Here is a 24,896-nt window from a genome sequence, read left to right as displayed (position 1 = left end):
TCCTTTCTCCCTTCTCTCTCCCCCTCTCCCCTTCCCCCAAACCCCCACCCCTATGCTCCCAACTTCCCCCCCCCCCCCCCGGCAATCTTGTTTGCTTCCAATTTCCAGGAGGATCTATATATGTTTTTCTTTGGGTTCACCTTGTTATCTGGCTTCTCTAGGCTTGCGAACTATAGGCTTAATGTCCTTTGTTTATGGCTAGAGTCCACTAATGAGTAGAAGAAGTCAAGATCTCCTGAGTAAATTGGGAGCATGGGGACCTTAGGGGAGGATTGAAGAGAGCAGGGGAGAGGCAGGGAGGGGAGCAGAGAAAAATGTAGAGCTCAACAAATACCAATAAAATAAAAAAAGAATATATATGTTTGTATATGTCTATATAAATAATGTTTACGTTTTCCACACTGAATTTTCTTGCAGTAATCTTTGAAGTTGCCAGGAAGAACATGGGCCCCACAACAACGCCACCTGGTTGATATGACGTCATGATGCTGATAATGCTACTATAAAACCTGTTTTGGGTACCAGCTGCTCAAGATGGTTCCTACTTGGTTAGCTGAAATGGTGCACGTTTTTACAACGTTCTGGCCACACCTCCAAATAGGAACCTCAGAAAAACCCTACCAAATACTCAGAGACTATTTGCAATTTACCAGACAGTAATCTTGGAACTTAACCATCATTTTACTTTCACAGGATCCTATAGAAAGAATATCGCCCCCATGACAGCTGTCCCATTTCCAAACAAAGTTTGTCCTCAGGGTTAGGGACATCATTTAGGGGTTGATTATAATTGGTATAGTGTTGGGGGAAATTTTTTATTTTTTTAAAGATTAATTTATTTATTTTTATTTTTATTTTATTTTATTTTTTGTTTTTCAAGACAGGGTTTCTCTGCAGCTTTAGAGCCTGTCCTGGAGCTAGCTCTTGTAGACCAGGCTGGTCTCGAACTCACAGTGATCCGCCTGCCTCTGCCTCCCGAGTGCTGGGATTAAAGGCGTGCGCCACCACTGCCCGGCAAGATTTATTTATTTATTTATTATGTATACAATGTTCTGCCTATATGTCTGCCTGCAGGCCAGAAGAGGGCACCAGATTTCATTGTGGATGGTTGTGAGGCACCATATGGTTGCTGGGAATTGAACTGAGGACCTTGGGAAGAAGGAGCAGTGCTCTTAACTGCTGAGCCATCTCTCCAGCCCAGGGGTGGGGAAATTTTATAGGTTCAGGAATCTCTTTGAAAAAAAGGGGTAAATTGGATGGGATAATAGATTAGTGTGAGCTTACACAAATAATAACAGTAAGAGTGTGATGGAGGACTCTCATTGGCTAATAAAGAAACTGCCTGGCCCATTTGATTGGCCAGCCCTTAGGTGGGTGGAGTAGACAGAACAGGAAGAAGGAAGTGAGGTAGATAGCTCAGTCAGATGCCACGCCTCTCCTAAGTTAGACAGACCACCATGCCTCTCCTCAGGGAGACAGATGCGATGAAGCCAGCCGCCCGGTCAGACATGCTGAATCTTTCCTGGTAAGACACCACTTTGTGGTGTTATACAAAGATTATTCGATATGAGTTAGTCAAGATGTGAGTAAGAGGCTGAAAATAATGGGCCAGGCAGTGTTTAAAAGAATACAATTTGTGTGTTGTTATTTCTGGGGCTAAGCTAGCCGGGCAGCGGAACGCAGACCACAGCTCATCACTACAAGAGTGAATACTTGTGAGTTATTATCTTTAGGCAATTGCATTGGTATAGATTCTTGTATATTGATACAAAATTAAATTATATTGAATATTGTAAGCATGCATGCATGCTTCTACCTCTGCTAAAAACATTTTTTATATATTGATATATTTTATATATTGTACATTTCTACCTCTGACCAAGATACTTATACATTGTTTACATTTTGAGGTCACTGTCCTTACTTGTTGCACAGTTGTTTATTATATAATATTCTAATATGAAGTTTTAGTCTTTAAGTTATATAGGTATTAAGAATTATGGATTAATAGTCATCTATGTTTGTCATACTTACAGTTAGACTAATAAGGTTCTTTAGATACATAGATTGTATTCTGCATAGATAAGTAATCTTCAATCACTTCAAAGAACTGTAGAATATGTCATTTAAATAACTTAGGGTTCTGTTGAATTGAGACACGATTGCTTCTGGCAGCACCAATCTATTTCCATTTCCAAGAGAATGTTGAGCACTGACGACACTCCACTTGGAGCTTCTTCTTGGCTAAACTGGCCTTTGGGCAAAGAACTGCCCATGCCTCACCCACTGACAAGGTATTCGGAAATGGATAAGCAGGACTGTCAAATCTTGCCAAGACAAGGTAAGGCGATTTTGAAAAATTTCCTCCCTCTGAAAATGGTCTGTCGCTGGGTAGTGGTGGTGCATGTCTTTAATCCCAGCACTCAGGAGGCGGAGGCAGGTGGATCCCTGTGAGTTCAAGGCCAGCCTGGACAACAAGAGCTAGTTCCAGGACAGGCTCCAAAGCTACAGAGAAACCCTGTCTTGAAAAACAAAACAGGGGCTGGAGAGATGGCTCAGCGGTTAAGAGCACTGATAGTTCTTCGAGAGGTCCTGAGTTCAATTCCCAGCAATCACATGGTGGCTCACTACCATCTATAATGAGATCTGGTACCCTCTTCTGGGGTGTAGGTATGCATGCAGGCAGAAACTGTACATAATAAATAAATAAAATTTAAAAAAGAAAAACAAAACAAAACAAAAAAAGAAAGAGTCTGTCAGTTACTCTAGGCCTTAGCCAAAGTTGGTTGCTTCAACATTGCAAATGAGACTTTGGGTGATTGCCCAGGTAGCCAGTTGTCTCTGTCATTTGTTGCACATTTTGGAAGTTGCTTGATTGCACTTCCTGCTTACTCAAGTAATATTCTTTCCCTTCTCAGATCTTCGATGAGGTTGAAGACTAGATAGTTGTAGTTACTTTCCTCTCATCACTTGGTCAAGTTATTTATTAAACAAGATTTAAACTAGTTAGGATAGGATATTTATTGAATATATTTGTTATTATTGTATAAAATTTTGTATTGGGCTTAGAACTCTCTTATTTAAACAAAAGGGGGAGGTGCTGTCGGAAGTCCTACAGCCAGTAGTTACCCACCCACTAGGGCGTGGCCTCTTCTACTATCTATGCCTATGTAGAGCATGCATCTGGCCTCTCTTTCCTGACTGCGGGATTTGGTTTTGTTTGGATTTGTTTTATCGTAATTGCCTTTTTGGACTGGTGAGATTGCTTAGCAGGTAAAGACACCCTCTGCCAATAGTTAAATCCCCTGAGCCCAGCCTAGTGATGGTGGCACACGCCTTTAATCTTAGCATTAGGGAGGCAGAGGCAAGTGGATCTCTGTGAGTTCGAGGCCAGCCTGGTCTACAGAGCTAGTTCCAGGACAGCAACAGCCAGGGCTACACAGAGAAACCCTGTCTCAGAAAAAGATACCCTATATGTTCAGAGATTTACTAGGTTGTTTTATGAGATGCAGTCCACGCTGGGGAGGCTGGGAATCTAACAGTTGCTCGGCCCACCCACAAGGATGGATATCTCAAAAGTTCTAGTCTGGCCTCAAAAAGCCTGGAGGAGTCCTACAGAGCCACTTTTCTTCAGCCTACACTGGAAACCAGAAAAATCTTGTTCTAACAGCATCCCCAGACACAGGATAGATGAATTTACCAGCAAAGTGAAGGCAAGCTGGCAAAAAACAAAGCTTCCTTCTTTCATGTCCATTTACCTGGGCTGCCACCAGGCATACCCAACTTTAGGATGAGTCTTCCTGCTTCAGATAATCTAACCAATAAAATCTCTCATAGGAATGTTCAGTGACTTGTTTTACTTGATTCCAGATGCATTCAAATTGACAACCAAGATTAGCCATGGCAGTGAGTGAGATTAACTAAAGGACATCTTAAAACTCACATGTTGTTCCCAAGAGGTAACTTTAAATTATAAAGTCAAGGCACATAGTAACTTGCCCTTTTATTTTCTAGGAAATAAAAGCTGAAATACAGTCTTCAAAGGGGAAATCACCCAACATAACCTGGGCTTTTTTGAGAGCCGAGCACTACTGTTAGAGATACCCATCTGCATTGGATGCCACCCAATGGCTCCTTCAATACAATATTCCTTTGAAAAATGTAAAGAAAGTCCCAAAGTCATAGTTGGAGTAAATGCATCATACAGAACATGGAAGGGTCCAGAGAGGTATCTCAGGAAAGTGCTTACTATAAGCATGAGGATCTGAATTCCAATCGCTGGTATCCACATAGAAGGCTGAGAAAGATGGTATATTGCGTAATTTTAGTGCTGGGGAGACAGAGGCAGGAAGATCCCTGGAGCTGCAAGGCACAGCCAGCCTAGCCAAATCTATGAGCTCCAGGTTTCCTGAGAGACACTGTCAAAAACTAAGGTGGGGAGCCAGGTATGATGGCACACGCCTTTAATCCCCACACTCAGAGGGCAGAGGCAGGCAGATCTCTGTGAGTTGAGGCCAGCTTGGTCTACATAGTGAGTTCCAGGACAGCCAGGAGTATGTAGAGAAACCCTGTTCCAAAAAAAACCCCAAATAAATAAATAAATAAATAAATAAATAAATAAATAAATAAATAAATAGGGTAGAGCTGGGTGTGGTGGCACGTGCCTTTAATCACAGCACTCAGGAGTCAGAGGAAGGTAGATTTCTAAATTCTAGGCCAGCCAGGGACACACACACACACACACACACACACACACACAAACCTTGTCTTGAAAAAGAAAACATAATAAATAAAATTGAAAAAATGAAATTTATGCCCTGGTAATGCTGTAGCATACATAGGCAGCGTATATGGCAGTTCTGTTAAACTTGTCCATACTGGGTTTCATGGTCTAAGCTGATTAGGACACCTGACCAGGTCTTTTCCACAAGAGGGCACAAGATCTCATTACAGATGGTTGTGAATCACCAGGTGGGAATTGAACTCAGGACCTTTGGAAGAGCAGGCAGTGTTCTTAACCACTGAGTCATCTCTCCAGCCCCCATAAACAAACAAGCAAACAAACAAGGTGGGGGACAAGGCACAATGTGGAGCCAGCTCTCAGGAGACAGAGGCAGGTCCATCTCTCTTAAGTTTGAGGACAGACTGGTCAACATATTGCATTCCAGGCCAGCCAGGGCTACATAGTGAGACTCTCTCAAATAAATGATAGACAGATAGGTCGATAGGCATGTAGGTAATAAGTCAGATGGGGAACCATAAAAGAAGCCATTCAATATCAATGTCTGGCCTCTACATGTGTGTATATCTTTACACACATGCACACATGTGAAAACATGCACATTCACCCACTACACACACACACACAATGTAGAATTTTAAAAACTGAGATACCTCTATCATTGAACCATGTCTAGGAAATGGGCCATATAAGGCCAACTTTCAAAACTGTGTTATGAGGTTCAACAAATTGATGCCTGTAAGACTACAACATGCCAGGTACCCAACAATAACACAGCACCAGGTCTGGATGGGATCAGTCATCTGGCCTAGGTGGGAAACACCAGAGCATCAAGTGACTGGAACATTTGTCTCATAATCATCTGGGATTGTAAGACTGAAACTGGCAAGGCCACTGGGCTAAATGATCTTCCTATAAGGTTGCCCTTATTCCCCGAGTCTATGTGAAGAGCTGTCAAAGAATTTGGGGGGCTTCTTTCCACATCTGGGAAAAGGGTCCAGAACTGCTCGAAGCCTTTTCAAATGGGATGTGATTTTTCTCACTGACCAGACGTCTGAAGTACCACCACCTTGTGGGACTTCCCTGCGGTTTTCTTCCCTGGAATTCTCACAGTTGGAGTTTAAAATGTTCCTTCTATTGCCACAGACTGTTACCAGTGTTGACCGAAAGTAAAACTTTGGGCTAACAAAGATGACACAGTTAGTGTCTGATCCAGAGGACAGTCACATCCACACAAAAGTGGGGAGGCCAAGGTGCCTACGGCTAAAAGCTCAAAGCGGAAACCCACCCTGAAAGCCCATAGTCCCACTCAGAAATGCTGCTCATTTCGGACATTGTCTCAGCAGAAACTCCTCAGTAAACTCTTTTCGGAAAAACAACTGCCTGAATAAGAATTTTTTTGTTAAATATCTCTAAATTCTTCAGCGAACCTTCTCAAGTGGTGAAGCCTGATTCCCTTCCCTTTGACTGCGAACAGAACCTAATGGATGTAAAACACCTCTGGTCCCAAGCATTTTAGATAGAACATAACCTAAAGCTTCAAAGTGAAGGAGATGCACTTGGTAGTAAGTCCTGTAGTAAGGAGACTGGTTCTCAAGCGCAGGCCTCAGAAGGGAACAGACACCCTACAGCACAGAACCAGGCCTGAAGGAGGCCCAGAGCTCAGAGGTGCTATGCTTCTGGCTGCCACCAGCACATCTAAGAGGACAGACTGGCTGCAGAGGCCACGTTACAGTAGAGCTAATGGCCCAAGACACAACCTTTAAACTGAGCACAAAGACCTGATACATCACTGTCTGTCCCCAGCACTAAGTTGTGAAAAATGCCATGTTTTTAAGAGCCAAGTAAGAGAAATTATTATTTTTTTAAATAGAATGGATTCTTAACATGGTTGTTTATAAAGTAGAAAGGATGAAGATGCTAACAATTACAAATTTACCATCTGAATGGATTTTCCAGTCCCTATCACTTAATCAGCAAAAGTAAATATTCATCTACTGCCATTGGAAGCTGAATGGTATTGGTAACTGTTTCACCATGTGAAAATTATATTCATTTAGAGACTATGTGTTTACACATGTAAGTGAATGACTGAAGTAACTTTTTTTTTTTTTTTTTTTGGTTTTTCGTGACAGGGTTTCTCTGTGGCTTTAGAGCCTGTCCTGGAACTAGCTCTTGTAGACCAGGCTGGTCTCGAACTCACAGAGATCCGCCTGCCTCTGCCTCCCGAGTGCTGGGATTAAAGGCGTGCGCCACCATCGCCCGGCCTGAAGTAACTTTTAAAAACGAGTTTAGGAGGATGTGTAAAAATGGTGTTAGGAGCCGGGCGGTGGTGGCGCACGCCTTTAATCCCAGCACTTGGGAGGCAGAGGCAGGCGGATCTCTCTGAGTTCGAGGCCAACCTGGTCTACAAGAGCTAGTTCCAGGACAGGTTCTAGAAACTACAGGGAAACCCTGTCTCGAAAAACCAAAAAAAAAAAAAAATGGTGTTAGGAAATTCTCTCATAAAATGTTATATTTATTAGCAAACGAACCAAAAAGTGGGCTGGAAAGACGGCTCAGTGATGGAGCACTCACCTAGCATCCTTGAGGCCCTGAGTTCAATCACCAGAACCACAAAAAGCGAAAAGAAAAACTATTATGAAGATCTTGCACATTTTGTTAAAGCACTCAGTATTTTAACAAAATAAACTGGGTGTGGTGGTGCACACCTTTAATCCCAGCATTGGGAGGAAGAGGCAGGGGGACCTCTGTGAGTTCCAGGCCAACCCGGTCTATAAAGTAAGTTCTAGAACAGTCAGGGCTGTTACACAGAGAAAACCCTGCCTCCCTCGAAAAACCAAAATAAATAAACAAATTAAATTAAAAAATAAAGAAAACAAAACAGGCCTTTCTTACAAATGTGCCTCATAGACACGAGACCTTTCACAATCCCAAGGAGCTGCAGTAGAGCTCAGTTGGTGAGGGAGTGCATTCAGGGCCTGCACTGAAGCCAGTAACAGATTGCAGAGGACTGGGAGATAGCTCAGAGGACCAGAAGGTCAAAGATCATTCTCTGCTACAGAGCCAATCGTAAGTCAGTCCTAGAAAGGAGAGAGATAAAGAGCGAAGGAGGTACAGAGAAACCCTGTCTTTAAAAAAAAAAAAAAAAAAAAAGGGAAGGAGGAAGGGAGAAGAAAGAAAGAAGGGGGACAGAAAGGAAAGAGAAAGGAGGAAAAGGCGAGTGATGGGAGGCGAGGAAGAGGCAGGGGACCGAAAGAGAAGAAAACAGTCAACAGGAAAGAGAAATTCCCTTAGCATTATTGTTTTTAATTCACTAAGGCACAGACTATTTAATAAATATGTTTGGGACTTATAATTCTAACATTATTTAAAGTAATTTTTTTTTAAATCTAAAGAAAAAGTAATTTTACATTAGCCGCTTCGGTGTGCCTAAAAGCAGCCCTGGAGAACGGCAATGCTGTTCCTTGGAAGAATTTGGGGCCTACCCGGCGATGAGCAACACGTGGCGCCGAGCAGCGCTGGGTTCTATGAAGCAGGGCAGGGAACAGACCTAGGAAGGAGTAAACCGCCCTTCCTGTCTACGCTACTGCTCACACCATCACTTTTTTGAGCAATAAAATTTAAGAGGAAGAGGCAGACGGAGAGGAGCCGCCATTTCTGCAGCGTCTGTGACGGAAGCCCAGGTGACAGGCGAGGACACGGAGTGTCTGTCACCAGACGCCGCAGGCCACCGGGAAGCCTGCGACGCTCGTCAGGGAGCCTCTCCTCCGCTCATCGAGTTCCGCCGCTCGGGCCAAAGGGGACAAAAGCACGAGAGATGGAGAAGGGCGGCCTCCCGAGCACACTCTATGGCCTCAGGGCGCCATGCGTCCCCGGTCACCGCACCGGCTTGCTCGCGCAGCCGCAGAGGCTCGGCTGGGCCGGCCCGCTCGCGCCCGCTCCAGTCCAGCCCGCCCTACGGGCGATACCACCCCTGCGGACCCCTCCGGAGGCACGAAAATGGTTCCGTCCCCAGCCTCTGATTGGCCAGGCGGGAGAAGGCGTGGCCTCCGCAGTCTGGTTCCGCGCGCCAGAGCGCGCAAGCCGCATTGCGAGCTGGGCACGGAGCAGGCGCCATGGTGAGGAGTGGTTGTGGGTTTTTAACTACGTGAAGGCCTGGGTGCGGGTCTGGGTGTGCGGGTCGGAGTCTGGGCCGGGACCTGCTCTAGGAGCGGCCCAGCGGAACCGGAGATTTGACTGATGGCCCGCGCGCCGGCTCCCGTTTCAGGTTCTGCTGCACGTGCTGTTCGAGCATGCGGTCGGCTACGCGTTGTTGGCGCTGAAGGAAGTGGAGGAAATCAGCCTGCTGCTGCCGCAGGTGGGTGGGATCGGTGGGCTCACTGTGCTGCATTGCAGCCCCTAAGGCCGCCGAACCCCATCATGCACCGCGTGTTCCCACGTGGCCGACCGCACCGGCGCGGCGCCCGGGGGGGGGGGGGAGTGCAAAGCCTTGGAACGAGATCTTTAATGCGCCATCCACGTAATCTCCTTAGAGATTGGAGATAAACTCAAATTCCACTTCCTGAGAATTAAAGTAGAATAGAAAGTAAAGCACCAGTGCTTCAACTACTATTACAGCTGGTGTTCTGGTTTACTGCGCTGTAGAGGCCAAATTAAAAGAAAACCCATTCATCCTTCTCTCCACAGGTGGAGGAGTGTGTACTTAACCTTGGTAAATTCCACAATGTCGTTCGTCTGGTGGCCTTCTGTCCGTTTTCTTCATCCCAGGTTGCCTTGGAAAATGCCAATGCCGTGTCTGAAGGTGAGTTAAGTCCCTGGGCGCCATGTGATCCTTGACGGTGTTCTTCGATGATTTTGTTCAAAGCATGTGTACTAAGCATTGAGACCTACAAAATAACACCTTTAGAAATCTGACTTCACGGAGTTGGATGCTTCCCAGTCGTGCTGCTGTGGTAATGGTAAAGCCAGGCTTTGCAATGATGACTTGAGAATCTGTCAATCCACTGAGTGTTCACTGATGTCTCCTTGTTTCTGAGCAATGCCTGGAGGGGTGGGTGTTCCTGCATGATCCGATGTGGAGGCCAGGTCCTCTTTTACGGGTAAAGTGTTTTTCAGCGTGTTAGTGGGAGCTGTGTTCTTTGTCCCAAGGTGTTGTTCATGAGGACCTCCGCCTGCTTCTGGAGACATACCTGCCATCTAAAAAGAAGAAAGTACTGCTGGGGGTTGGAGACCCCAAGATCGGTGCTGCAATACAGGAAGAATTGGGATATAACTGCCAGACTGGGGGTGTGATAGCTGAGGTCCTTCGAGGTGAGTTAACCCTACTTACTGTTTAAGATTTTTATGTGTAGGAGTCTTTGCATGTATTATGCGTGCTGTATGGGTGCAATACCCATAGAGGCCAGTAGAGGGGACTAGAGATAGCTGGTTATCAACTGTAAGTGACCACGTGGGTTCTAGAAGAGACTTTTCTTATGCACAGCCCTGCCTTCCTTTCAGGAGTTCGTCTGCACTTCCATAATCTGGTAAAGGGTCTGACAGACCTGTCTGCTTGTAAAGCCCAGCTAGGGCTGGGACACAGCTATTCTCGTGCCAAAGTTAAATTTAATGTGAACCGGGTGGACAACATGATCATCCAGTCCATAAGTCTTCTGGACCAACTGGATAAAGATATCAATACCTTCTCAATGCGTGTCAGGTAAGATGCGGTGCAGAGGCTACCAAACCCTGGGCTCTTCTTTGGCCTGAAGTTTAGCTATTACAAACTTGAGCAGGTCAAGCAAGGCTGATAATTCTTCTGGGTAGAATAATGGACTGAAGCCAGGCCTCCTTGTGCTTACCACAGGCTGTGTTCTTGCACTGGCTGTATAGAAAGAGGAGGCATAATAAAGCCACCCCATGTACACCTCAGCCCAGGCCACTGTGCCTGGTCTGTATTGTGAATGGGGAGACATGGATTTGAGGGAGTCTGGGATGTGATTTATTTGAGGTTTGGCAAACTGGGTCAGGGAATGATTGTTCCTCTGCAGGGAGTGGTATGGGTACCATTTTCCAGAGCTGGTGAAGATCATCAATGACAATGCCACATACTGTCGTCTGGCTCAGTTCATTGGGAACCGCAGGGAGCTGAATGAGGAAAAGCTGGAGAAACTGGAAGAGTTGACGATGGATGGGGCCAAGGCTAAGGCCATTTTGGATGCCTCTCGGTCCTCCATGGGTCAGTGCAGAGCCCGGCCAACTGCGTAAGGTACGAGACTCCTTGAGTATCTGGTCCCCCTGTTCACACTAGGTGTTTCCTAGGCATGGACATATCTGCTATCGACTTGATAAACATCGAGAGCTTCTCCAGTCGTGTGGTGTCTTTGTCAGAGTATCGCCAGAGCCTACACACTTACCTTCGCTCCAAGATGAGCCAAGTAGCCCCCAGCCTGTCAGCCTTAATTGGGGAAGCGGTGCGTCATGGGGAACACAAATGGGGGAATAAAAATGTTAACATTCTGTACCGCTATGATTTCTGGCTACCATGTTGTCCCTAGTTGTTGCATGGTGGGGAGGAGAATAGGGTGTGAAACCACAGGTCAGTTCCCCCTTACTCACCTTGCTTCTTCCTTGGATCTTTCTCCAGGTAGGTGCACGTCTCATTGCTCATGCTGGCAGCCTCACCAACCTGGCCAAGTACCCAGCATCCACAGTACAGATCCTTGGGGCTGAAAAGGCCCTGTTCAGGTACCAGTGAGGGCGCCTGCCCATGTCAGGTGCCGCTTCTGGTGCCCACTGCTTTGTTTGGGGATTACAATGATGGCTGACCAGGACTCCCTGACCTATACAGGCCTCTGCTATGGGGGTGATGGCCAGTCCTGGTGTCTGAGTGATTTCCCAGGGCCCAGCTAAAAGGGACCAAGTTTCCAGGTCAGCGACATTGGATGCCTTCCCTCTCTGCCTTTGGAACTGGGTTGGCGTGTGTCGAGGTAGAAAGTCCAGCCAAGCCTGGTGTGAGAGTGTGGGGAGAGGGGACAGTTGGGCCAGGTCTTCTGACCCTAAACTGTTGACTGAATATTCTCACAGAGCCCTGAAGACAAGAGGCAATACACCAAAATATGGACTCATTTTCCATTCTACCTTCATTGGTCGAGCAGCTGCAAAGAACAAAGGCCGGATCTCCCGATATCTAGCGAACAAATGCAGTATTGCATCAAGAATTGACTGTTTCTCTGGTATGGGTGGAGAAGTTGACATTTGAGGGAAGGGGTTACAGGAGGCGGGGAGTGAACCCAGCTTCTACAATGATGGTAATATTTTTCGTCAACAGATATCACCTAGTGAGTGTTGACACTTTGGGTCTGAGAGAAGCTGAGGGTAGAGGGACTGGTGGTTACTTTGTTATTTCAAGGATATAATGGGCTTTGTTTATATATACACACTCATCTAGAGGTACCCACAAGTGTGTTTGGGGAGAAACTACGAGAACAAGTTGAGGAGCGATTGTCTTTCTATGAGACTGGAGAGATTCCACGGAAGAACCTGGATGTCATGAAGGAAGCCATGGTTCAGGTCAGTATATGCTTTGGGAATAGCTGAACGCTGTGATTTTGTTGGAGGTGATGAACTGTCTTGGCCTGATTAAGAAATGGAGGCAAGAAAACTGATTTAATGAGCCTGATCCAACAGAGCTAGAAGTGCTGTGGCAAGCCAGGGGTCTTTTGGGGTTTCAGTGCTTTCCTTTTTGCCAGGCAGAGGAAGCGGCAGCTGAAATTACCAGAAAACTGGAAAAACAGGAGAAGAAACGCTTGAAGAAGGAAAAGAAGCGACTGGCTGCGCTGGCCCAGGCATCTTCAGAAAACAGTAGCGCTCCAGAGGAGTGTGAGGTCAGTCCTCTGTTTAGGTCCTAGGTTGTGTGGAATTTTTAAGAGTAGAACAAAGGGCATCAAACCATGGTCTGGAGCTTGGGCTTTTTGGACTAAAACTACTTCTTGATTCTATAGGGAGGAGATAGGTGCTGAGAGAACTTGACCAAGAGCCCAGAATGCTGGTTGTATAGCAGATGGCCCATTTATTCCATGGGCAGGTGTGCTCTGTCCTCGGCTGCCTCCCGGGAGTAATGTGAATTCCTGCTCTCCCTGTTCTATGTCTGGAAGTGATAGTGTCTCATGATGGGGTGTAGAGGTAGGGAGGTCACCAGTGTGACAGTGTAGAAATGTCCTCCAGGGCTTTCAACCTGAGTTATCAGTATTTCCTTTTCAGGGTCCCCCTGGGAGCTCTGCATGATGTCTATTGTGACCAGCATACAGGGGTTTTTCTCTAGGATTTAAGAGGGCCAAGAAACTCCACTAAATTTTTCTCTACCTGGGAGTAGCTTTGAGACTGGATTACCAAAGCGCCCCTGCAACTAGGTCATCAGGAGGACTAGGTTGTTTGCTCTTCTGCCTGGATTCTATCTAATGGGAACTGCAACTGTTAACATAGAAGCAACATGTTTGTTGTCTTTATTCCCTTCAGGAGACACATGAAAAACCTAAGAAGAAGAAAAAGTTAAAACCCCAGGAGAGTCCACAGGAAAATGGAATGGAAGAAGATCCACCTGTCTCTTTGCCTAAAAGTAAGAAAAGGAAAGCTTTTCCCAAGGAGGAGTTGGCCAGTGATGCTGAAGAGGGGACTACTAGCAGCTTAAGTCCTCCCAAGAGGAAGAAATCCTCTCCGAAGGAGGAAATGGCCAGTGAACCAGAAGAGGCAGCAAGCCCCATTGTCCCCAAGAAGAAAAGGAAATTCTCTGAGGAACCTGAAGCTGCTGCTAGCTCTACAAAGAGTACAAAGAAAAAGAAAAAGTTCCAGAAATCATCCCAAGAGGATTAAAATGGACATGCTTGGTGGGAGGGGCATACCTTGAAGGTGACAGTTCCTACCCATGATTAACCCCAATAAAAACACACAAAAAATAGCTTGTATGTTTATTTATTGAATTCTTTACATGTACATGTGTATTATTTATGACAGGGCAGCAATGACAGCTTCAGTGAAGTCATGACATGTGGCATAACCACCCATGTCTGAGGTTCGAACCTGTAGGAAAAAGCTGTCATCATCCTGTGTTTTGGACCCAGTCCCAACACCCACCCTGTACTGGTACCCTTATTTCCAGCCCCCAGGACAGCCTAGCCTCAGAAAAGCAATTATGGTCTACTGTCTATAGATGTTCTCTTCCCTGGTCCATTGTACTGAAGGGATGTGTAGGTAGCATGGTCCTTTTGAAGTTGGAGGGAGTGAGGGCTCTAGCCCCCATGGGGGTGCAGGTGGCCGATGACAGACTTGATGAAGTCAGTTGTAGTGCTGTAGCCGCCCATGTCTCGAGTCCGAACCTACAGCCACCACCAGCAATAGCCGTGGGGAAGAAAAGAGAGCCCATGAAGAAGTTGGGGCAATATGACATGGAGGCCAAGAAAAAAGAGAATGTAGCAAGAATGGAAGGGGAAGAGGTGTAGAGGAACAAGGACCTGCTCCTGAGCAGACAGGCAGTACAGGAGGATGAACAGGAACGGGCACTGGGATGGGGAGATGTGGATCAAAGGATGAGGTTACCTTGCAGGAACAGGAATAAAGACAGGCAGGACCTACCGCCTGCCTGCTACCTCCACCCCCAGACAAAGCTGCAAGGTCTGCATTCAGATGGCCCAAGAAAGGCTCAATGGAAGGTGCAGGAAAAGGAACAGCAGATGGAACTAAGGTGAAGAAGACCAAGAGGATGAAACAGCCAGAAAAGGGAGGTGAATAACCCTGAGATCACAGCAGGTAGTGTGGGGACCTGGAGGGAAAGTGTCCCTCTCAAGTGCCCCAGCAGATGGTGCTGAGCCCTTGAGACCTTTCTAAACTTACCTTGCCAACTTTGATCACCTTCTTTACGGCATCTGCAATCATGTTGGAGTGATACTCAAGGCTGTCAACATAGGAGAATCTCAGAATCCAACCAGAGCACCCCACCTGGATTTTCCCACTGTGCTTCCCCTTCCAACACCCACCCTCCACCCCACTTCAGCTTCCCATAACTTACTTGAGATGCCGCAGCATGTTGGAAGCGGACAGCAGCATGGCAGTGGGATTGGCTATATTCCTGCCCACTGCCTGGGCAAAGGGATGCCGAGCACCCTGTGGAAAAAAAAAAGCCAGAATCACTGGAAGGAGACAGGCACATGCAGAGGGAGAAGGTCTGCAAAAGGCATTATAGCACAGGAGGAGGGCAGGCTAAGGTGACTGAGAGGTGTGGGGGAGGGGGAGAGGAAGCAGCACTAGGATGGAGGAGGGGGAACACAGCAAGCACACCTACCCAAGGTCAGAGAAGGCTGGGTACAGATAACTAGATAACTAACCGGAAATAATTTCTTTTCTTTCTTTTTTTTTCCCTTAGTTTGGGTTTTGGGACAGGGTCTCACTATGTAGCTCTGGCTATCCTGGAACTATATAGGCCAGGCTGGTCTTGAACTCAGATATCCACCAGCCTCCCAAGTGCTGGGATTAAAGACACGTGCCACCACTATGCCCAGGGGAAAAATAGTCATGCTCACCGTCTCAAAAACTGCATACTCTGCACTGTAGCTCTCACCAGGGACCACACCAGCTCCCCCAACAAGGCCAGCAGCCAGATTGTCAATAATATTTCCATAAAGATTAGGCATCACAAGTACATCAAACTGGTAAGGATTCTGCACCAGCTAGGGGTAAGATTATGAGAATGAAGAAGAGTTCCAACAAAAAGATTTCCAATCCCTGCTCTCCTTCTGCGAACTCACCTGCATGCAGCAATTGTCTATGATCATTGTCTCAAATTTGATTTTGGGGTATAGTTCAGCGACTTCCTCACAGCACTGCAAAAACAACCCATCCCCAAGTTTCCTGTTCATGGACCAAAGAGACAAAAATCAGTCAAGAGAGCTAAAGGGATACCTCTCCAGGAACCCAGGCACACAAAAAGCCCTGTCTCACATGATGTTGGCCTTATGGACCGCTGTGACCTTGCTCCGCCCTTTCTTGGTGGCGTAGTCAAATGCAAACTTTGCAATCCTCTGAGACTTGGTTCGAGTGACAATCTTCAGGCACTCGATGACACCCTTTGCGCTCTACGCGAGAGAAGGGACTGAAGACAAACACTTGGAAAGGCGGCAAAGAGGCCTCTACCTCTTGCTTGCCTCTCTCCGTGCCGCCCCACCCCCCAGTTTCTGGGCCTTACCTCATGTTCCAGAGAGCTATACTCCCCTTCTGTCTGCTCTCGAATGATTACCAGGTCTAGATTGTTATGCCGAGTCATGTACCCAGGAAGTGACTTCACATGGACTACATTGGCAAACAAGTCCAACTTACGCCTGAGGGTAGACAGCCATCAGTTCTGTGCATGTGCCCAGCACCCCTCTGACCAAGCCTACCCATCCACCTACCTCAGCTGCATATCATAGGAAGCTAATTCGCCCTTATACTCCATTGGGGTATAGATCTTCCCTGTAAAAACAAAGTGTGGGGGGAAGTAGGGTTAGACAGAGGTCAAGCAGAAACTGGGGTCCAATCTCCTACTAACATCACATAACTGAGACTCCCTGCTCACACACACAAATCTCTCACCCTTTATTGCCCCTGGCAAGAGATAAAGAACAGATAATGTAGCTAAAATGCAAAGCAATAAATGTAATGCTTTAATTGTATCTATGTTGGAATTTCTTTTTTTTTTTTTTTTTTGCTCTTTTTTTTTTTTTTTTTTGAGACAGGGTTTCACTGTAGTTTTAGAGCCTGTCTTGTAACTAGCTCTTGTAGACCAGGCTGGACTCGAACTCACAGAGATCAGCCTGCCTCTGCCTCCCGAGTGCAGGAGTAAAGGTGTGTTGCCACAAAATGACCTAAGGGCTATTTGTTTTTAATCAAAGAACCTGGGTCTAATAACAAGCTGAAAAGCAGCCATAGGGGATCAGTGGCTTTCCTCATGTTCCTGGGTCTACTGACTTTCTATTTTCTCAGCTACTACTTACTGAAAATCGACTGCAATCAAAACCATACCAAGTCCTGCCCTTGATGAGCAAACAATGCATTGGGGAAGACCAGAAATGGGATTAACAATAAACAGAGGCGTGCAGAGGAGGAATCCTCTCTGATAATATTAGGGAATGCTGTAAAGCTGGCACTTTTAATTAGTTCCTCGGTTAACTGAGTACAGTGGGCTGAGCAGTGATCCCCAAAATGACAGGCCCATGCCCTTATGCCAAGAAACCATAAACAGAATTTATTGGGGTGGGATGGGGAGCTGTAAATGTGATCTTACATGGAAAAACACTTTTTTTCAGATAGAATTAGGAATCTTGAGATAAAATTGCCCTGGATGAGGGTGGGCCCTAAATCCAGTGGTAAATCAAAAAGAAGAGATAAAGGTGATCATAAAAAGAGAATAATGTCTATAAACCAAAGAACACCAGGAAAAGGATTCCCATTCTAGGCCTTCAGATGGACGGTAGCCTCGGAACTGAGAGTACATTTAATTATTTTCAGCCATCCACAAAACTGTAGCACCCAATGGCAACCACAGAAAATGAGCATGAACAAGTGAGGATTCTGATAGGTGACTTCAGAGAGGGACCAGTGTCAGGAGAGGGAAGAGCACAAGTCACGTGACAACTCGCATAGCTGATGGTGAGCAAAGCCCAGAACAAGCTGTGGAAAGGAAAACAGAAAAGTCAGGGGCCAGGTTATAAAGAACCGACTTTCCTCTGCCAAAGCTGGCCCTGGCAGTCAGGCTGTCCAAGAAAACAGATTTGGAAAATGGCCTATAGGGGAAAACCAAGAAGCCAAAAGAATCCAATGAGGGGAATAAAAAGCACAGCAGAAGAAATGGAATGGTTAGAATGGGCACTGCCGACACGGCTAACAGGGTCTGACCACGGAGACAACAGACTCAGCAGGCACCAAACCCATGCAGCTTCGCTGACCTCCTAAGTTTCCCACTAAGAAACAAATTCCCAAGTTATCAGCAGGGCAGTCTGGGAAGCTGACATATACATGCCACAGAGAGAGACTTATGAACACTTGCTCGTTTGACTTTAAATGACAGAGTGAGTGGCATACAAACCGATGATAGCAACTTTGTTCTCCTTCATGGAACTCAGCAGTTGCTCCAGCTTCTCCTCAGAAGCCATATTCTGCACCTCGCTCAGGTGATGTTCCTTGAATTCCACGGGGACAGCAGCGGCCTTCAGGGATCGGTCCAAGCACAGGACTGGGTCAGAAGTGAACTTTCCATCTCAAACCACCCATTTCCGCAGGCAGCTCGACCACTCATGCCCTGCCACAGGCTACTCACCTTGAACACCTCCTTGACAGCATGCATGAGCTCTGGCCCCACGCCGTCTCCAGGCAACATGGTAACAGGAAAGGCACCCTCAACCCTCACATCTTCTGCCTGTGAGTGGGGCCAGCGGAGATGGAGCAGGGGCAGAAGCAGGAGTCAGAGGGAGAGAAATGGGGAGGGGAAACCCAGGGGAGCAACAAGGATGGACGAGAGCGAAACCGGACTCGAGCGTACCTGGCTCTGTGAAGCGGCGTGAGCCGTAGCCGATGTTCGCAGACCTCTCCAAGAGCCGGGGTTCCGAGCGGCGACCACCGCCTGCAACAGACACAAGGTCAGATCTGGGACACCCAGACCCCTTACACCGCGCTGATCTTGCCTTCTTTTGGAAACTCCAGACAAACCCTCCGCTCTCCCACCCACCCTCTGCCCAACACGTCCCCGGCCTCACTCGGGTCAGCCAGCGGACATTGCTCAGCGCTGCCATCTTCTGCGGAAGGAGTCGCGCAGGAAGTGACGCAGGAAGTGATCGCGACCAAGGGAGCTGGACTTCCTGTCGGCCCTGGCGAGCTTGGCCGTTCTTTCTCTATTACCAATCGGGAGGGTATACCGATTAAGTTACCTCTGGCCTTCTGTTTAGTAATATAGAATCATGGGACACATAGCCTGTTTGTTTGTTTGTTTGTTTGTTTGTTTGTTTGTTTGTTTGTTTTCAGTCGTCAGGTTTAATTTTTTAACTTCAATAATATTAATATTAAATATTAAAGAATATGTGGCTATTTGCCCAACGAGGACGTGAGTTTAACAATAAGTTGAGAATTCTAGGCAATCTGTGAATGTTTTTGTTACTTTATGGGAGATGTGTTTGTTTTATCCTTTTATGGGGTCTCTGTTTTGGGGATTTGTTTTTACTATAGGATATTATTCTTTGCTCTTAAACAGTTGTTACAGGCTTGAACTTCGTCACTAATTTATTTTTACAACACGTTTCATTTGTGAAATATATCTTTTTTAAAAAATATTTATTTATTTATTTATTTATTATGTATACAATATTCTGTCTTGTGTATGCCTGCAGGCCAGAAGAGGGCACCAGACTCCATTACAGATGGTTGTGAGCCACCATGTGGTTGCTGGGAATTGAACTCAGGATCTTTGGAAGAGCAGGCAATACTCTTAACCTCTGAGCCATCTCTCCAGCCCTTGTGATATATATCTTAAAATATCATTTATTTTTAGCTTGCCGTGGTGGCACACACCTTTAATCCCGGCACTCAGAAGGCAGAGGCAGCGGGCTCAGTGAATTCCAGGACAGCCTTGTTGACAAAGCGAGTTCCAGGACAGCCAGGGCTGTTACACTGTCTGGAAAAACAAAATGTGTGTGTGTGTGTGTGTGTGTGTGTGTGTGTGTGTGTGTGTGTGTAACTCATACCTACTTTGACATTATTGACCCAATGTTAGAGTATAGATAGTTATTCAATGAATTAAAAAGCAATACAAATGCAACTGTATTGCAAATTAGCTTCCTGTTTATTAGAGTGGAGGTCAAAGAACAGGAGCCCACTCAGAAAGCTGGTACTCTCCTGCACCAGGTAGTTTTCAAGGGTTGAGCTCAAGCCATAAGGCTTGGTAGCAGGCACCTTTTCCCAGTGAGCCCTCTCATCAGCTCCAAGTTAGTTTTCTTATTATCACACCAACATGGTGAGTTTTCTTTGTAATCCTAATTACTTTATCTGTTTAAAAGACCTCTAGGACATGATCCATGAGTTTCGATGTTCTTCCAGAGAAGTTCTGGGTACACAAAGGGTTCAGAATGTCTTCTCTGTTAGGACCTGTTTCGTCTTCCCCCCCACAACCATGAGCAATCAGAGGGGTGAAATAATGATGGCAATTCCTTGAAGATGGAGTTTGGGAGGACTTTGGAAGGAGTACAGCGCCTGTGATTGTGGGACCCGCTGCATTTGACAGGGAGTACAGCACCTGTGATTGTGGCATCCGCTGGATTTTACAGAAGCAACTCTACTCCATCCAGAGTAAAGCTGGTTATAAGCAAAAGTGGGATGGAAAGGGGTCGTTCCAGTGACTGACTGGAGGGTGTTCTCAGGAGACGGGAAAAGGGCAGAAGGAGTTCTGCCAGAGGCAGCCTTAGCTGGAGTCTCCCAGTCTGGCTCCCTGGAGAGCTCTGACGTGTGAATGTCTCAAGAGTCTTCTGATTTGAGGCAAGGCTTCTTAGCCTGCTTTGCTCCAGCATAACATTAGGCCAAGGACAGCTCTCAGAGAAAGAGGGAGTGGTCAGCAGTTAATGGTGAGGGACTGGGTAGCCCCTCTGGCCAAGAGGATCTCAGCGGGCAGCTGCAGTGCTCTGCAGGTAGGAATGTGCGCCATGGCTGGAAATCAGGAGAGCAGACTCACGTGGAGATGAGGCACACAGAGTGGGTAACGAGGAGCAAGGTTGGTGCAAGTTCTAAGACAGATAGATACTTAGGAACAATACTATTGAGCTTGGCGACCATGGAAATTACCTTTATTTGGTTGTAAATGGCTTCATCAAGAAAGCAAACATTTGGTTTCATTTAAAAGTGCCATCTTCAAGAGGATCTCTGAGTTTGGGGCCATCCTGGTCTACATAGTGAGTTCCAGGACAGCCAGGATAGGGCAAAGAATGAAAGAGTATATCGAGGAAGAGCTCCTCAAAGCAGGAATTTTTCTGTGAATTATTATTTTACACAGGGTCTAACTATATAACCATGGCTGAACTGGATCTCCCTATGAAGACCAGGCTGACCTCAAGCTCACTGAGACTTGCCTCTTTCACTCTAATTAAATTTAACTAGCATGAGTATCTTTAATTAATAACTAAATGATATCAATTCTCTTCAAAAATAGAAATAGTAAATAAGGACAAAGCTTCTTGTCTCTCAAATCATAGGCAGCGTGTCCTTCCAAAGCTTTTTCATGTATATACGCATGAGAATATGGTATTGGGTTTAGTGTATATTTCAGAATAGTTTCATACTCTATGTGGTTACTATTACATAATATACCTTTTATTTCTTTTTGTTTTTTGAGACAGGGTTCTCTGTAGCCCTGGCTGTCCTAGGACTGACATTGTAGACCAGCCTGACCTCTAATTCAGAAATCTGCCTAGGATTAAAAGTATGCACCACTATGCCCTACTAAATAAATAAATAATAAATAGAATTCTGCTCCACTGCATAGTATGCTATAATGCGAATTTACTAAATTAATTAGTCCTGTCTTTAACAGGCAGATACTTAGTATGAACTCTGCTTTGGGCTGTTATCAGCAACACTGCTGTGTATATCCCTGTACATTTCCCTTTATACATATGATGACGGTTACAAACAGTCCACAAAGCCCCTCTAGCCATATCTGTATTTCAGATGAAATAGTGTGTTCATGATACTTTGGTATATGTATTTCACTTATGAATGTGTTCTGATGCAGTAAACAGAAAACCCATTAAACATGATGGCATTAGTTTCTCTCCTTTTACTTCCGAAAGGAAAGAGTTCCTGACATTGATTTAGCCCCTCAGTAATGATCCAGGCTCTCCGTCATCCCCTCTCACAGTGCCAGTGGGTTGTGTGATGTTTCATAGTCGCAGTATAGCAGCCTATGCTCTGGCTGTCATTTTTTTCAATCACGGGTAGAAAATGGGTAAAAGAACAGTTCCCACCATCTATATTCTTTCTTACCCAAAATATCAAGGCTTGGGACTAGGGAGATGGCTCAGTGGGTAAAAATATTTTCTGTGAAAGCTTAATGACCTGAGTTCAGATCCCTGGAACCCACATAAAAAGAAGGCATTAGCACACATCTGCAATCCCAGGACACAGGCAGAAGAATATCTGGAAGCTTGTGGACTAGCTAACCTGGAGTGTGCAGCAGAAGCCACAAGAGACCCTGCCTCAAAAGAAAGCAGAAGGTGAGAACCAACTGTGAGAATTGTCTACTGACCTTCACACATGCCATCGCATGTACATACCTTTGTGTGTATACACATACACACACGCACACACCACAGCAGGAAAAAAAATCAAAGCTTTCTCTGAAACATTCTCATCAAATTTCTTGGGTCTCATAGGCCAGAACCAGACCTATTGCTATTCTCCCTGTGAAGAAAGCTCATAGTGAGGGAAAGATGTTCATCCAGGTCAGCTTAAACCCGTTCACACTCTGACTGCGCATTAGAAGGCCTTTTAAAAATTCTTAACCTAAACTGCACCTTCAGAGATTTTTATATACTTGGCTTGGGCTAGAACCAAGACATTGTAGGCTTTTGTTTTGTTTGTTTCTTTTTTTAATTTTTTGTTTTGTTTTGTTGCTTTGGAGCCTGTCCTGGAACTAGCTCTTGTAGCCCAGGCTGGCCTCTAACTCACAAAGATCTGCCTGCCTCTGCCTCCCAAGTGCTGGGATTAAAGGCGTGCACCACCGCCTGGATTGTTTGTTTCTTTAAAGTCCTCTGGATGCCTCTGAAAGTCAGAGAGGAAACCAGTGGCTTACACCAGTTATCCTTCATTCAGGGCTGGGCTGGTGAACCATGACTAGCTTCAGCTTCCATGATACACACTCACAAGTAAACAAAAGAGAGTTTAAATCCTCACACATAAATTCAGTGATGTGTTAGGGATGTGGCTCAGTGGTAGAGTATTTGTTAAGTATGCACAAAGTCTTGGGTCCAATTCCTAGAACTGAAAACACACACACACACACACACACACACACACACACAGTTCCATGATAGGTGATCCCCAGTTGGAACGGCCCTCTGTCCTGTCCCTCTGTCCTGTCACATGATAGGTGATCCCCAGCTGAAACTGCCCTCGACCCTGTCACATGATAGGTGATCCACAGCTGGAACGGCCCTCTGTCCTGTCAAAGACACTATTTCACTGGACCACTTTTTATGACCTCCATTCCCAAGGTCATTCAAGATTCAAACAGTTATTCCAGTTCAAAAATTACAGCTAGGAGGGAAACAAACTGGGAAAGAAGAGCAGACGCCTGCTGGCCCTCTAATAACGCTCCCGGGAGCTGCGTGAGTGGTCTGGGCCATCTCACACATACCCAGAAAGCCTTTCTTTAAAAATGTCTTTCCTACCCTATGATGACAGGCATATGCTCAGCATCTTTTCTCATGCTGTCACGGTTTTGTATTTACTGTAATTTATCTGAAATTTGGTTTCATAAAATATAAAACTTAATAACTTTATAATTTTTTAAAAATTCTTTTAATTTTATGTACATTGGTGTTTTGCCTGCCTGTATGTCTGTGTGAGGGAGTTACCGACAGTTGTGAGCTGTCATGTGGGTGCTGGGAATTGAACCTGGGTTCTCTGGAAATGCAGCCAGTGCTCTTAACCACAGAGCCATCTCTCTGTCTCCCAATGATAACTTTGCTTCACTCTCAAAAGTTTATCTTGTTCCCTCAGCACCACTTACATACACCTCTTTCTTCAGGCAGGAAATTCTACTTTAATCAAACATAGATGTCCCTTGATTTATGACAGGATTACACAATGGACAGATTGTAAATTGAAAACACTGTCGGGCCTGAAGAGATGGCTCAGAGGTTAAGATAACTGACTGCTCTTCCAGAGGTCCTGAGTTCAATTCTCAGCAACCACATGGTGGCTCACAGCCATGGTGGCATACATGGAGGCAGACTGTTGTATACGCAATAAATAAGTCTTCAAAAAAACCCACACTGTCAAGTGTTTTTTTAAAATATTTATGTATTTATTTATTTATTGTGTATACAGTATTCTGTCTGCGTGTATGCCTGCAAGCCAGAAGAGGGGAGCAGACCCCATTACAGATGGCTGTGAGCCACCATGTGGTTGCTGAGAATTGAACTCAGGACCTTTGGAAGAGCAGGCAATGCTCTTAACCGCTGAGCCATCTCTCCAGCCCCTCAAGTGTTTTTTAAATAATTTATTCACCAAATACCATAAGCTAGCCTAACCTACTGATTTGTTCAGACACTAATTTACAGTCGATCATTAAACCCAGTGTCTAGTTTAGAATAAAATGTTGAATATCTCATATAACTTACTGAATGCTTCATTAAAAGTGAAATCAGAACAGGCATGTATGTTTCGTTGAGACAGGATCTATTCTTTTTTTAATATTTATTTATTTATTTATTATGTATACAATATTCTGTCTGTGCATGCCTGCAGGCCAGAGGAGGGCACCAGACCCCATTACAGATGGCTGTGAGCCACCATGTGGTTGCTGGAAATTGAACTCAGGACCTTTGGAAGAGCAGGCGATGCTCTTAACCTCTGAGCCATCTCTCCAGCCCCCTGGGATCTATTCTTGTAGCCCTGGCTGTCCTATAATTTTCTATGTAGACCAGGGTGGCCTGAAACTCACAGAGATCCACCTGCCTCTTAGTTTCCCAAGTGCTGAGATTAAAGGTGTGTGCCACTATGCCTGGCTAACAGGCGTGTATTAATTACTTCTATATTTGTTGTGACAAGATACATGACAGGCGAACAGATTGCTTTTGGCTCCCAGGAGGCACAGTTCATCCCGGCACAGTTCAGAACGGGCAGCAGGGGCAGGAAGCAGGGGCAATGCAGGCTGCTGCTCATCTCGTCCTTCCATTTTATTCAGCCTGGGACCCGGGCCCATGAAACAGGCCATTTAGTGCGTTTAGTCTTCTCACCTCAGATAACAGAGATAACTTCAAGAGTGTTTCCAGAGTTTTGTCTCTTCAGTGATTTTAGATCCTGTTGACAAACAACATTAACCATCACATGTCCCCTCCTTGTCAACTTGACACCTAAACATATAACTTTTAAGCTGTAACCC

At 45.7% G+C, this 24,896-nt stretch overlaps 2 protein-coding genes and 5 non-coding genes across 8 annotated transcripts; 6 read left to right on the top strand and 1 right to left on the bottom strand.

The window, feature by feature from the left end:
* Positions 1-8,798: 8,798 nt before the first annotated feature.
* Positions 8,799-13,679, top strand: Nop56 (NOP56 ribonucleoprotein). Its single transcript, XM_038331026.1, has 12 exons — positions 8,799-8,862; positions 9,012-9,101; positions 9,431-9,545; positions 9,893-10,054; positions 10,244-10,442; positions 10,774-10,961; positions 11,045-11,196; positions 11,370-11,470; positions 11,810-11,958; positions 12,174-12,295; positions 12,475-12,609; positions 13,241-13,679. Exons 1-12 carry the CDS (start codon positions 8,860-8,862, stop codon positions 13,592-13,594), a joined length of 1,770 nt encoding a protein of 589 aa, XP_038186954.1. The 5' UTR covers positions 8,799-8,859; the 3' UTR covers positions 13,595-13,679.
* LOC119815973 lies at positions 9,716-9,783 on the top strand. Its single transcript, XR_005285643.1, has one exon. It is a non-coding gene; the product is annotated as a small nucleolar RNA SNORD110 (small nucleolar RNA).
* LOC119815957 lies at positions 10,568-10,700 on the top strand. Its single transcript, XR_005285628.1, has one exon. It is a non-coding gene; the product is annotated as a small nucleolar RNA SNORA51 (small nucleolar RNA).
* On the top strand, positions 11,533-11,618 carry LOC119815967. Its single transcript, XR_005285638.1, has one exon. It is a non-coding gene; the product is annotated as a small nucleolar RNA SNORD86 (small nucleolar RNA).
* Positions 12,023-12,092, top strand: LOC119815946. The gene has a single exon (XR_005285619.1). It is a non-coding gene; the product is annotated as a small nucleolar RNA SNORD56 (small nucleolar RNA).
* LOC119815945 lies at positions 12,338-12,407 on the top strand. Its single transcript, XR_005285618.1, has one exon. It is a non-coding gene; the product is annotated as a small nucleolar RNA SNORD57 (small nucleolar RNA).
* Idh3b (isocitrate dehydrogenase (NAD(+)) 3 non-catalytic subunit beta) lies at positions 13,677-18,562 on the bottom strand. 2 transcript variants are annotated; one of them, XM_038331027.2, is made up of 12 exons: positions 18,505-18,562; positions 18,291-18,371; positions 18,069-18,167; positions 17,838-17,958; positions 16,165-16,225; positions 15,960-16,092; positions 15,716-15,849; positions 15,523-15,625; positions 15,298-15,444; positions 14,787-14,881; positions 14,612-14,672; positions 13,677-14,097 (listed from the first exon to the last, which is right to left on the bottom strand). In XM_038331027.2, exons 1-12 carry the CDS (start codon positions 18,538-18,540, stop codon positions 14,011-14,013), a joined length of 1,158 nt encoding a protein of 385 aa, XP_038186955.1. In that variant the 5' UTR covers positions 18,541-18,562; the 3' UTR covers positions 13,677-14,010. The 2 variants fall into 2 exon arrangements, with proteins under 2 accessions (XP_038186955.1, XP_038186956.1); XM_038331028.2 differs by having other exon boundaries at positions 13,677-13,801.
* Positions 18,563-24,896: the final 6,334 nt, after the last annotated feature.

Source organism: Arvicola amphibius, chromosome 5 (genome assembly GCF_903992535.2).
Source record: "Arvicola amphibius chromosome 5, mArvAmp1.2, whole genome shotgun sequence".
Taxonomy (NCBI): domain Eukaryota; kingdom Metazoa; phylum Chordata; class Mammalia; order Rodentia; family Cricetidae; genus Arvicola; species Arvicola amphibius.
This window is presented reverse-complemented; position numbering and strand designations above follow the sequence as displayed.